At 42.6% G+C, this 11,956-nt stretch overlaps 1 protein-coding gene across 1 annotated transcript; it reads right to left on the bottom strand.

Annotated features, from left to right (window-relative positions):
- Positions 1-523: 523 nt before the first annotated feature.
- Positions 524-11,057, bottom strand: btbd10b (BTB (POZ) domain containing 10b). The gene is given in 10 exon segments (XM_061814561.1): positions 524-1,504; positions 3,014-3,124; positions 3,196-3,393; positions 3,580-3,700; positions 4,927-4,988; positions 4,991-5,028; positions 5,116-5,431; positions 7,846-8,039; positions 10,353-10,523; positions 10,897-11,057. Coding segments are annotated over 9 exon segments (1,473 nt in total). The 5' UTR covers positions 10,454-10,523; positions 10,897-11,057; the 3' UTR covers positions 524-1,172.
- Positions 11,058-11,956: the final 899 nt, after the last annotated feature.

The raw sequence follows: 11,956 nt of genomic DNA, 5'->3' as shown, positions 1-11,956 counted from the left end.
GATGACAGCTGGGATTGGCTCCAGCACTCCCCGCGAACCTTGTGAGGATAAGCGGATAAGAAAATGTATGTATATATATATATATGTAAAAAATCAGTTACAGCATATAATTTTTTTTTTTTTGTCTCCTCGGGATTTAAAAGTACTTAATGGTGTTAAGAACAATTTTTAGTGTACTTATAAAAACAACATCCAACTTTATATTTGACGTCGGCACAATTGCATGACCTAAAAATCAACGCATTTTCATTTATTATGGAAAAATTAAACGTCATTTTTGACATAAGGACCATTATCTTTAAATTTTGCTTTTTTTCTTTTAAGCGGGATTTGCAGAGGTGTAAATTTCCCACAATATCACCATTTGAAGTATTAATTTGCTTCACTATATCAATGATAAGAAATAAGTTACAACAGCTTTCCACAGTCGGATTACATGCACTATGAATCCGTTCCCAATTGCCTTATTTGGGTCTTATATGGACAAACGGAGACGATAGTCACAAACCAAAAAATGTTGCATTTTAATTTTCTTTATTGAACCACTTGAACATTTTTTTTTTTTTACAATTTCAAGCTTTGCACTATAAGACGGAGAGCGTGCCAGCCCGTGTGCGCTGCTTTTCTGTTTAGTCTGCGGTGGTGGGAGCGTCACATGGACATATCACATCCAGCCAAAAGACAGAACACACACATCCAGTTACACTGTTAACACGCGGAGGTCGGGTGACGAGTGATGATTAAACCCCCCCCCCACTTACGACCAAGTCGCCCCTGTAAAAAGCACACACTGTAGTCATTAGGCCACCCGGGAACAAGTCAAATCCGAACAAAAATGATTTGGGGGGGGGGGAGACGTCGATAACTACGAGAGTGCTCAGCCAAACCCAACAAATGAGGGTACAGCATTGTAAAATAATAATAATAATTATAATATTTGTTGGATATATTGCAAACACAAAAATAAATTGCTTTGGTCAAGTAAAAAACAAAACAAAAAAAAAAAATCAAAAAGAAACTCAAAGCAGTCCACCATGTTCTTGGCTCTCTAAGGCTGCGAAGGAGGTGTCAAGGCAATAATGGTTATGGGGCCCCCTTGTGGTGCGCTCCATGCTGCAGCATGCTGGGAGGCGGACAAGAGGGACAGGAGGGAGGGGGGCGGGGGGGCCGCCTCACATGGCAGGCGGCGGTCCCTCGGGGTCGGGCTCGTTGCTGTAGTTGTTGCTGTAGGGGTTGCCCCCCGGCGGCTGGTTGGGGAGGATGTCCAGCTCGTCCACCTGGGGGCCCGGGTGCAGGACCACCAGCTGGTCTTGGGGGATGTCCGCCGCCGCCGCCGCCAGGTTGGTGATGGATTTGGATTTGACGCACTGGAAGTCCACGTGGCGGCTCTTGCCCTCCTCTTTCTCCCACGACATGCGGATGAAGGGCCTCTGGACGTAGTTGTAGATGACCTCCGGGCGACCCCCGGGGCGCTTTTTCACCTTCTCCTTGTACGTGGGGTAACCTGCAACCGGCGTACCGTCACGTGGTCACGTCGGTTGATTGCTGCTTACTGCGACTTGCACTTAAATGGTGTTTTTAAACAGTGATTTCATTCACTAAATGAAAAAATAATAACAATTCAGTTACCGGCCGCTGTGTCGAAAAAGTGAAGGCCCACTGAAGCTGATCACCGGTTGGGGGATCCTCCGCTGCAATAACTGAATCAAAATCTTTTCTATAATTGGCAACGGGTCTTGCAGCTGGTGTGGACTCATCTGTTTTTTCCCCACCACAAAACATGATTTTGACGTGTATGGCTTTTTGTAACTCCCGCCATGAAAATCCTCTCGAGGGATTTGTTTTCGAGAAGATGCAGGAGGTGACGTACGGGGCAGGAGCGCCCTCGTTTGTTTTCTATTCGTTTTACCTGCGGGAAGGCAGCTTTGTTGTTCCTTCGTGTTAGCCAAAATGCCGGCTAGTTGCATTTCTGGATATTGCTCGAACACTCGGGAGGGAGGATTTATCCCTTCATAAGTTTCCAAAAGACCCGGTTCGTCGCAAAAAATGGATTGCAAGGGTGCAAAGGACGAGAGCTTCGTGGGTTCCAAATGACAAGTAGGTCTGTATAGAGCAGTGGTTCCCAAAGTGGGGGGGGGGGGGGGGGGTGAAAAACGTCTTTCCAGGGGGTCTGTGATGTCAAGAAGAAAAAACTAAATCGTCTGGAAGCTAATAGTGATGTGAGAATTGCCCTTTCCGGAGTTGAACCACGTTTTGATTTTTTGTGCAAAAATAAAAAAGGAAGAGCACGTGAGACACTAAAATTCAGCATTTCTTTGTCCAGCACTACATTATTGGCCAAAGTTGAGGTTGGGGGTCCGGGCCCAGATTGACTTTGGGAACCACTGGTATAGAGCTAGGACGTGATGCTTTCAGAACGTAACAAAAGTATATATTTTTTTAACCAGCCCTGTTAGCACCGCACTAGTATTAGCGCCGCGCTAGCGTGTTTTTGCCCCGTCTCACTGATTTAGGTATGTTTTTTTTTTTTTTTAACTCTGCTCTGTTAGTGCTGTGGTACCGTGATGCTGCTACGGCAGTTATTTATTTTACCAGTATGTTTTTTTTTTGTTTAAAACCAGCCCTGTTCGTGCTACTGTGCTTGTTGCTATGTTAAGCTAAATTAAGCTAAGGTATTAAAACTTGTGAAAACTCTCTGCGTAGAGTCTTTCTTTGTAAATATCTCGTGTTTCAATGCGAGTTTCAATGTGGGCACTTGCGGCTTTTACACAGGTGCAGCTTGCGTACGGATGTACAAATGGTATTTCCTTCTGAGGCTTATAATCAGGTGCGCTCTGTAGGCCAGAAATTACGGTAATAGCACTGTAAATTGAAATAGCATGTAAACTTATAAAACACAAGATTTAAAACTAATTTATGGCTTTCGATACACACATCTACTCATAAACATCATTTCACCGAGCAGAAGGTTTTACGATATGTATGTGCATGAATGACATAAATAAGCACTTACCTTCAATGCCCAGTCTTATTTTTTTCAATCCTCTCTCCTTTAAAACAGATTTGGCGACATCTCTGTTTTCGATATACTTGAAGAATCGGTACAGTTTTGTGCTGTAGATGACTGCAACGAGACTTCAGTTAGTTTCAATCCCGACGTAGTTTCGGGTGTCATCGGCGGTCGGCACACTTTACTTTGGGAGTACTCCTCCCCCATCTGCGGCGGGTACTCTTCGTCCCAGTCGACCACGTCGTCGTCGGTGAGGACCACGATGTGGCACTCGCGCTCGCCGCTCTGGGCGCTCGCCACCATCAGAGGTAGAACCATTTCTTCCAGGTAGAACTCAAACTGTCGCCGGGCGCCGTCGTTGGACAGCTCGTGCATCAGGGCACCTTAAAAAAAAAAAAATAATAAACTATTTGTTTGTACAAATAGTTGGAGTAGACTGAAACAAACGAGTAAATTTTAGTTATGTATTTCTGAGCCAAAAAATGCAATCCTGATTTTTGTGAACGTACGTCCCTTGCATGTCTTATTTTTTTTTTTTTGGGATGAAAAAGAAAAGAAAAAAAACTCACTGAGGTCTCTGCATTTGATGGTGCTGTAATCAAAAGAGATGCATAGATAGTCACACGCCTCCCGCAATTCTGGGATGGAGATTCCATCAGGACAACGGATTAGCCCCGATTTGTAGTAATCCTGTTATTTAAGACACAAAAAGTCAGTGTAAAGTGCAACAGCAGGTCATTTCCGGTTGAGCTTGAATCCACAACAAGGATTAAACACAATGAAAATTAGAAGCCCTGCACCGCCTCACCCGAATAAATACAAAGCAAGAATCTTGCTCGACTTTAAACCCAAGTAGTCAAATGCACATCCGCGGATTAACCAAAACTAATGATTAGCGACTCACTTCCTGGTTCTGATGTGGCCGAGCCGTATCGCGACATATTTACTCGTGGATGGCTTGCAACTCATCGTGACCCACACACAAACCACAAACTCCAAAACAACCGACTGGACTGAAAATCCAAATCCTAAAAGCGGGTTCCGGATACATGTGCGGGTCGTGGACAGGTTTGGTTCCCATTTCTAACCTAGATGTGTTATTCCTATAAGCATCCACTGTAACTATCAATTTATTACTCTGTTAGTGTCGGTTGGGGACAGACCACCTTGTGAACTTGTGTACAAATGTGTCACCGCTATCGGAGCAAAATAAGACACAGTGGAACCTCGGTTTTCGAACGTCTCCGTTTTCGTACAAATCGGGTTTTCGAACGAAAATTTTGAGATGTTTTTGCTTTGGTTTTCGAACGAAAATCGGTATTCAAACGCCCCGACCGGCTGACCCATGACGATTACTCCCAAAGCGTACATTTTAAGCAAAAAATAAATATATATCTTAAACGATTTAATTATATAAAGCATTTAAACTATACATGTATTTATACTATGCAGTTTATCAGGAAAAGCTAAAAAAAAAATAGGCTTGGAACGCATTATTTCATTTTCCATTCATTGTAATGGGAAAACGCACTTCAGTTTTCGAACATTTCACTTTTCAACCGGCCTTCTGCAACGGATTGCGGTTGAGAACCGAGGCACCACTGTATTTAAAAAAAAAAAAAAAACAAACAAACAAAAAAAAAAAAAAAGGTATTGTGACAAAAGTTTGTGATATTTAAATTTATGGTAATTTTTTTGTCCACGCAATTATCATGTTCATTCTCAGTTTCTTAACGAGCACTGTAAGATTTAAAGGCTTGATAAACATACTTTTTGTCTGTCTTGTCTTCTAGCAAGACAGTATTTACAGTAAATCCATCATTCATGGTTCAATGAAGTGGATTTGGCAAATTTCCCACAGCACAACTGATGATTTCGCGCCGCGAGGACTTTATGAAGCTGACAAATTTACTTACCAGGATTGCTCGGAAAACCGTTGAGCTGATTCCTTCGGCCACCTCGAACTCTCCCTTCTCATTGGCCGTGTAAAATTGTGCTCTCGTCCCGATCCGAACATTCTGGGGGGGAAAAAAAAAGTAGCTTCGGTTACATCGAGACTTGTGAGAAATATCACCGGTCAGCAATGAGCCGGGCGTGTTCCGTACCTGCCCAGCATCGTATTTGGCTGCGCAGTGAAGATGGAGGGGTCGACCACGAATCGCGTGTTGTCAACAATCAGCGTCACCCTCTCGGACGTGCGCACGTTTCGGTTGCAGACGGTGGCAGCGGCCGCGCCGTCCTTGGGATTCTCATACACAAAAACCATTTCTCCCACTCCCAAACTTTTGAAGGCTCCCTCGGTGCTGGACAGGCTGCTGTTGCGGCTGCTCACCACGCCGCTGCTGCTCGAGCCGCTGGGAGAGACCCTCTGTGGCCGAGGGCTGCCGGGCCTGGACGACGGCCCGCCGTCGCGGTCCCGCTCTACGCATACACCCAAACAAGGAACATGTTTTTTTTTTTTTTTTAAATGAATGAATGCAGTATTTTCTGCTACCTGCATTGATCATAACAGGTGCAGATCTCTTGAAGCTGATAGCATTTCAATAAAGTATTTTTTAAATAGACTATGACAAAATCTAAATGCCACAATAGCCAAAGGAGTGGCGCAGTAACAAAGAGGAACTTAAGACAAAAAAAAAAAAGTTGCAATTCCCTTAAATTCCAGATGAACGTAAATGCTGACTAAGGAGGAAATGATTAACGATTATTGTGTGATGTAAGGGTGTAATTTGAACTGTGTTACTGGAAAGAGCCACATCAAATACCGTAATTTCCGCCCTATAAGCCCCGACTTTTCTCCACACGCTTTGAACCCTGCGGCTTATGCGGTGATTAATTTGTGCATTTATTCCAAAGGCCACAAGGGGGCATTAGAGCAAAAAAGGTAAGAGTGAGAACAGTTTTTACTGGTATTTTTTTTTTTTTTAAACCGGCTATTAGCGCTGCACCAGCGTTAGCGCTGTGCTAGGGTGTTGCTGCTGTGTACTGCCGTATCTCAGCGACTTTTACCGGTATCATTTTTTTAACCAGCCCTGTGAGCGCTGCGCTAGCGCTGTGCTGGGGTGTTGCTGCCATGTCTCAGTGATTTTTACTGGTATGTTTTTTTTTTTTTTAACAGCCCTGTTAGCACTGTGCTACCGTGTTGCTGCTGTGTTACTGCCGTGTCTCAGTGATTTTTACTTGTATGTTTTTTTTTTTTTTAAACGGCCCTGTTAGCGCTGTGCTAGTTTGTTGCTGCTGTGTTCCCGCGGCGTCTGTGATTTTTACCAGTATGTTTTTTTTTTTTTAACCAGCTCTGTTAGTGCTGTGCTACCGTGTTGTTACTGTGTAGAAGTCACAGCTGTTTTTTTTTTAATACCCCATCCCAGTTTGTGGTACCCTGTTGTTGCTTTGTTAAACTAAGCTAAGGTATTAAAACTTTGAAAACTCTTTCTGTGTACGTATTTTTTCGTAAATATCTCGTGTTTCAATGTGGGCAATTGTGGCTTTTACACAGGTGCGTCTTATGTATGTACCAAATGGAATTTCCTTTCCAAATGTACTGGATGAGTCTTATAATCCGGTGCACTCTGTAGGCCGGAAATTACATCTACGGAAGTTGGGGCAATCATTTTTAACAATTCACAATGTGTACTGTCTCACTTCAGTGTTCACTTCATGTCCAGAAACAAAAATGTTTGACAAGATTATGATTTCTCTTACCATGCATGTTGCTTAGTCGGACCTCTGGCAATCCTCACCCTCAACAATGTTTCAAATCTGGTTTATAGTGAAATGTTGCCACTTGTAGCAATACCTTCCCCTCACGTACTTTACGTCAGTGTGTGAGACGCACATGCAGCGGGTAACTCCCTTTATAAGCGTAACCCGTTTTATCGCTCTGTTCGTTATGCAGGATATTCGTTAAGTCACTTAAGTGAAACACATTTTTTGTGTTTTCGGGTTGCTCGCGTAATCTTTCCTGGTTTTTTTTCCTTGGTTGCTTGGCAACAGAGCGCAAAGTAAACATAAGAACTAAATAACACGGAGCAAAGGGCCGCATGCAGCTCGGGAGCCGCAGGTTGGACAAGCTCGGTGGAAGGACTTCTTTTACAAAAGATCTTCAAACACGAGGTCAGTGATGGAAAATCCGTGATGTGTCAATGATGTCACTTTCACAGCATCCAATCAAATTGACCTTATAGAATAGAACGCCATTGTCGTCATTGTTTATGTCAAAACAATAAACATTTGTGTGCAATTTTAAGATAGTCGATACCGGTATCTGTGCCCATATTGTAGGTTGGTACTCGTACCTGGACGACACTGAAACCATTTAACCAGCCTGATTTACAATGACTAGATTAAACTTTACACCACAAATTAACCTGATCTGAATGGCCAGCAATTTTCACTGCAAATCTGCAATTAGCTCTGATGCATTTTCTGCTCTATCGATGACGTGATTGGTCGGATCCGCAAATTAAGACTTCATATCTCCGACAATCTTGCTGCGGTCTTGTATATAAGAATCTGAAAGCCAGTTTATGTTCTGTAACTGTCTCGTGTTTTGTGATTATATTGCGCGAGCAGGCGTGGCTAAACACGGTGCAGACCGTCTCCTGTAAATCATGCATCATCATTTCCATGGCGGCTTCATCACCAGATTATTATGTCCGATAATGTATACATGACGGCAGGGGGCCCGGAGTAAACGAGATCGTGTCCCGCGGGCAGCTCCAATCCAATCGGCAGACCGACGTGAGCAAGAAATTGATCAACACGGTCATTTGTCGTGTCCCCCCAAACTTCCCCACCACAGGAGGCCTTTTCTCTTCTTTCCCTCCATTACTCACCGCTGTTGTGTTGGCGGGTGGGCGAGGTGAGGTTGCGGATGCAGGGCGTGAGCTGCCCCTCTCTCTCGTGCGAGGAATCCCTGGAGCGATCGCTGGAGCGGCGGCGGTCACATGAGCGGTCGCAGCCCCCGCTGGCACCGTGCAGGCTCATCTTCCTCTGTTGGGCCTCCACTCGAGATGCGCGAGCTTGACTGCTGCGCTTTGGCACAAAAGATGACTCAACGTCCGCACGCGTTGGCTACAGGGCATTTCATTCCGTTGCGGGAGAGCCGCTACAACCGCAGTAGGAGGGCTCTCTGTTTGTATTCGTCTAGTTTGCACACCACGTGAAAGACTGTTTATTGAAGAGAATGCAAAAAAAAAAACAAAAAACCCTGGACCGTTAGTGTTTTGGCGCGGGTGCAATTCAAGTGTGATTAATACATCCAGAATGCGGCCGGGCCACATTTAGATCAATAAGCAAAGCGCGAGCCATCCCTGCTACTTTACAGACCTGAACAGCTAAAATGAAGGACGACTGCATTTGAGTGGAATGCCCCGAAAGTTGTACAATTCGGTGTTTGACCAAGACTTTCTGGAAAATTTGCCTGTAGTTTAAAACCAACAACAAAAAAGTTTGAAACGTGATGTGAGACGTCGGCTCACTATTTAAAAGACAAGCCGTTTTGCTTTTACTTTAGCTTTTTTTACGACATCACAGTAGGGTAGGAGTCGTCAGTGAAAGCAAAAGATCAGTCCACTAACTTGAACCGCAAATATAACGTAAAGCAAAATAGAAATTAATCCGTCTGCTAAGTGCAATTTGAACATCCATCCATTTTTTTATAACACTAATACAAACTGGACTAGTTGGTGATCAGCTCACTGGGTGAGATACTGTACATGAGGTACCACATAATGGGCTGGTCGTCAAACAATATCCATCCATTTTCTTAGCCGCTTATCCTGACAAGGGTCGTGGGGAGTGCTGGAGCCTATCACAGCGGTCAACGGGCACCCTGAACTAGTTGCTAGCCAATCAAGGCACGTACAGACAAACAGCCGCACTCACAACCACACCTAGGGGCAATTTGGAGTGTCCAATTAATGCCAAACAATACAATTGTGAAATTTTATTAAATATCAAGTACATACGACAGGTTGAATTGATTACTTGACTTTACTACTCCTCATCAACGTTTTGAAGCTCCTGTTTGGTATCTCGTCTTCCAATCTGCCAATTTACAGAAGATTGCTGACTCACCCGTCTGTTGCCATCGGCGAAATATAATGCTACGGAGCAGCGAAACGTCTTGACCGGAAAAAAAAAAACAAAAACCGACAGTCTCCGGTTGTCCGCGATGGTCCTAGAGTACAAAAATACACTGGTTGGGCTTTTCAGATCGCCTCTGGGTTTAAAATATTTATGCCAGCGGCAAAGCGAGCACAGCACTGGCAGCAGGGAATAAAGAGAAGTAGCACGAAGTGCAGCTCGATCTTCCTCATCCAGTTGTTATGTCCAATAATAATAATATAATAATACATTGAGAACTTTTTCAGCATAGAAGCAGTATGCTACAGTACCAAAGTTGTGTCGTTTTACGACACTGACGTCAGTGTGTACGGATGGCGTTTGCGTCAACCATGTGGAAATATTTTACCAAGAAATGTAATCTTGAACTTTAAATGAAATTAATATACTCATTGATTTTGGTTACTATTGCAAACACCACGATAAATGGCTAAATATCAGCAGTTAAATTAAACTATTATGAGCAATTTCAGGTGGCACGGTAGAGCAGCTGGTAAAGCATTGGACCTCACAGTTCTGAGGACTCGGGTTCGATCCCGGCCCCGCCTGTCTGGAGTTTGCTTGTTCTCCCCGTGCCTGGGTGGGTTTTCTCTGGGCACTCCGGTTTCCTCCCACATCCCAAAAACATGCAACATTAATTGGGACACTCTAAATTACCCCGAGGTGTGATTATGAGTGTGGCTGTTTGCCTCGATGTGCCCTGTGATTGGCTGGCAACAAGTTCAGGGTGTACCCCGCCTCCCGCCGGTTGACAGCTGGCCTAGGCTCCAGCACGCCCCGTGACCCTTGTGAGGATAGGAAGCTAAGAAAATGGATGGATGGATGAGCAATTACATTGCCACCATTCTATCTGTCCAAACAAATTTACATATGGTTGGACCACCCATTAAAAATATATATGAACAGCATAAGGCAAGCAAATTATTTGAAATACCACCCAAACTTCAGTGGACTAGCATCTATTTCTACAACATTGGAAAATATGATCCCGGCACATGAATTTTTATATAAAAAATCCATTACATTGTACATTTGTGTTTTTAATGTTGACACTTTTCTTAAATGTAGCTGAAGTATAAAATGAGAGCGGATCAAATTGTAATAAATTACAGATCTCAATGAGGTACAATCAAATTACATAGTTGTACAGACGATTTCATACAGTCGTCGTTTGCTGCTTCGCTAATAAATCATAACGACTCTTTGATCGGCTCACCTCGAATGCTTGCAGAATTTGCGAGGTCGGCTTGCTGCTTTCCGTTCGCAGTTTTCGGTGTCACTGGAGTTGCTGTCATATGACTGCAGACGCGTTGCCATCACCCGTACATGGGGAAGTCCGCTCCGGAAGTGTCAGCGTTCATCATCAAGTTGTCGGCAACCGGATCCGCTTATTTAAAAAAAAAAAAAAAATACAGACAAAAAAAATCAAACCCACTGTTAGCACTCAAAGAATGGTTTAGGGAGCATTTAACCAACGGCATGGTTTTTAATAAAATGCTATTCCTCGCCTAAAGTGTGACATTTAATCATGGAAATTAAAAAAAAAAACAACAGTTGTCGGTCATTTCACTATATAAGGCAATTCAGCATTAGCATTAGCATTAGCTTCGCGAGTTCCCCACGTTAGTGCCCGTACATGTCTAGCGTTTTTAGCTTTAATTTACAAATACATTTTGATATTATTTCATGGAATGATGACTCTCCTAACATTAGAGCGATGTAAAGCCTGAGAGAGCGCCATAAAATATGAGGATAGTTACCAAATTCGGGTAGCTCTGCGGCGGAGTGTAATCCCAACAGCTAGCGAGTTAGCCAGCCTCCTCCTATTCAAAACAGTCATGCAGCTGACGTCACGCGACAAACTCACGCAGACATACAGTATTCAAATCGGAAATTTAGCAACCCTTATTCTTTTTTTTTCTTTTTTTTTTTTTAACAATAATCGCATGAAAAAAAATCTATTTGGAAAGTAAATACATTGTGAAAGTACTCATAACTATGGTATTTTTCTTTTTATCATTTCTTCTTTAAAGGCTCGAGAAGTTGCTCCTGCCAATCTCGCGATATGTAGTATCAGTTTTATTCTTTTTTTTTTTTTTTTAACAAATATTCCACATACTGTAAATAGAAGTTTCAATCCATTTCAGTCGAAACGCATGTAAAAAAATACCTAATTAAGTAGTTTCAAAATGTGAAATTGACAACTGCATTGTAACAATTTTACAGACGATGTCACCGTTTTACCGTTACATTTACACTTTTCAAATACAGTATTCGTTTTTCAGAGATAAGTTATACAGTATTTCTTACATTTTACCTTAAACAAATCCGTTTACATTTCAAAATATACATTCTTCGTCATATCGATCATTGATACTCACCAGACAAATGGGGAAGTGCGTTTGATTAAGTCTCGCGATATGTGGCATCACGTTTTATTTTTCAAGCACTTGCGGTCAGCATTTTACTCGAAACAGATTAATATTTCTGAAACGAAACCTTTGCTCAAATTATCTAAAATGAAATGGTACTATTAATATTAATATTAATCATCAGTGCGAAGGCACTGAGGATATCAATACTATTATTAAAAGTATTATTAGTATTATTATTAAAAGTAATTAACGGGGTAGATAAAATACAATTATCACTACGGAAAAATATTTCTACCAGTCATATTTAAAAAGTCCCATTTACATTTCCGGAAGATTACTTTGCAAACATTCCTCAGAAATCATGTCACATTTTGATGACTCCTGCTGAACAGTATTTTGTATATGTATAATGTGTAAACCGTCGAAAACGCGTGTGATATTATGC

This window comes from Syngnathoides biaculeatus, chromosome 3 (genome assembly GCF_019802595.1).
Source record: "Syngnathoides biaculeatus isolate LvHL_M chromosome 3, ASM1980259v1, whole genome shotgun sequence".
Taxonomy (NCBI): domain Eukaryota; kingdom Metazoa; phylum Chordata; class Actinopteri; order Syngnathiformes; family Syngnathidae; genus Syngnathoides; species Syngnathoides biaculeatus.
The sequence above is the reverse complement of the archived record's forward strand: the minus strand, read 5'-3'. Positions and strand labels throughout refer to the sequence as shown.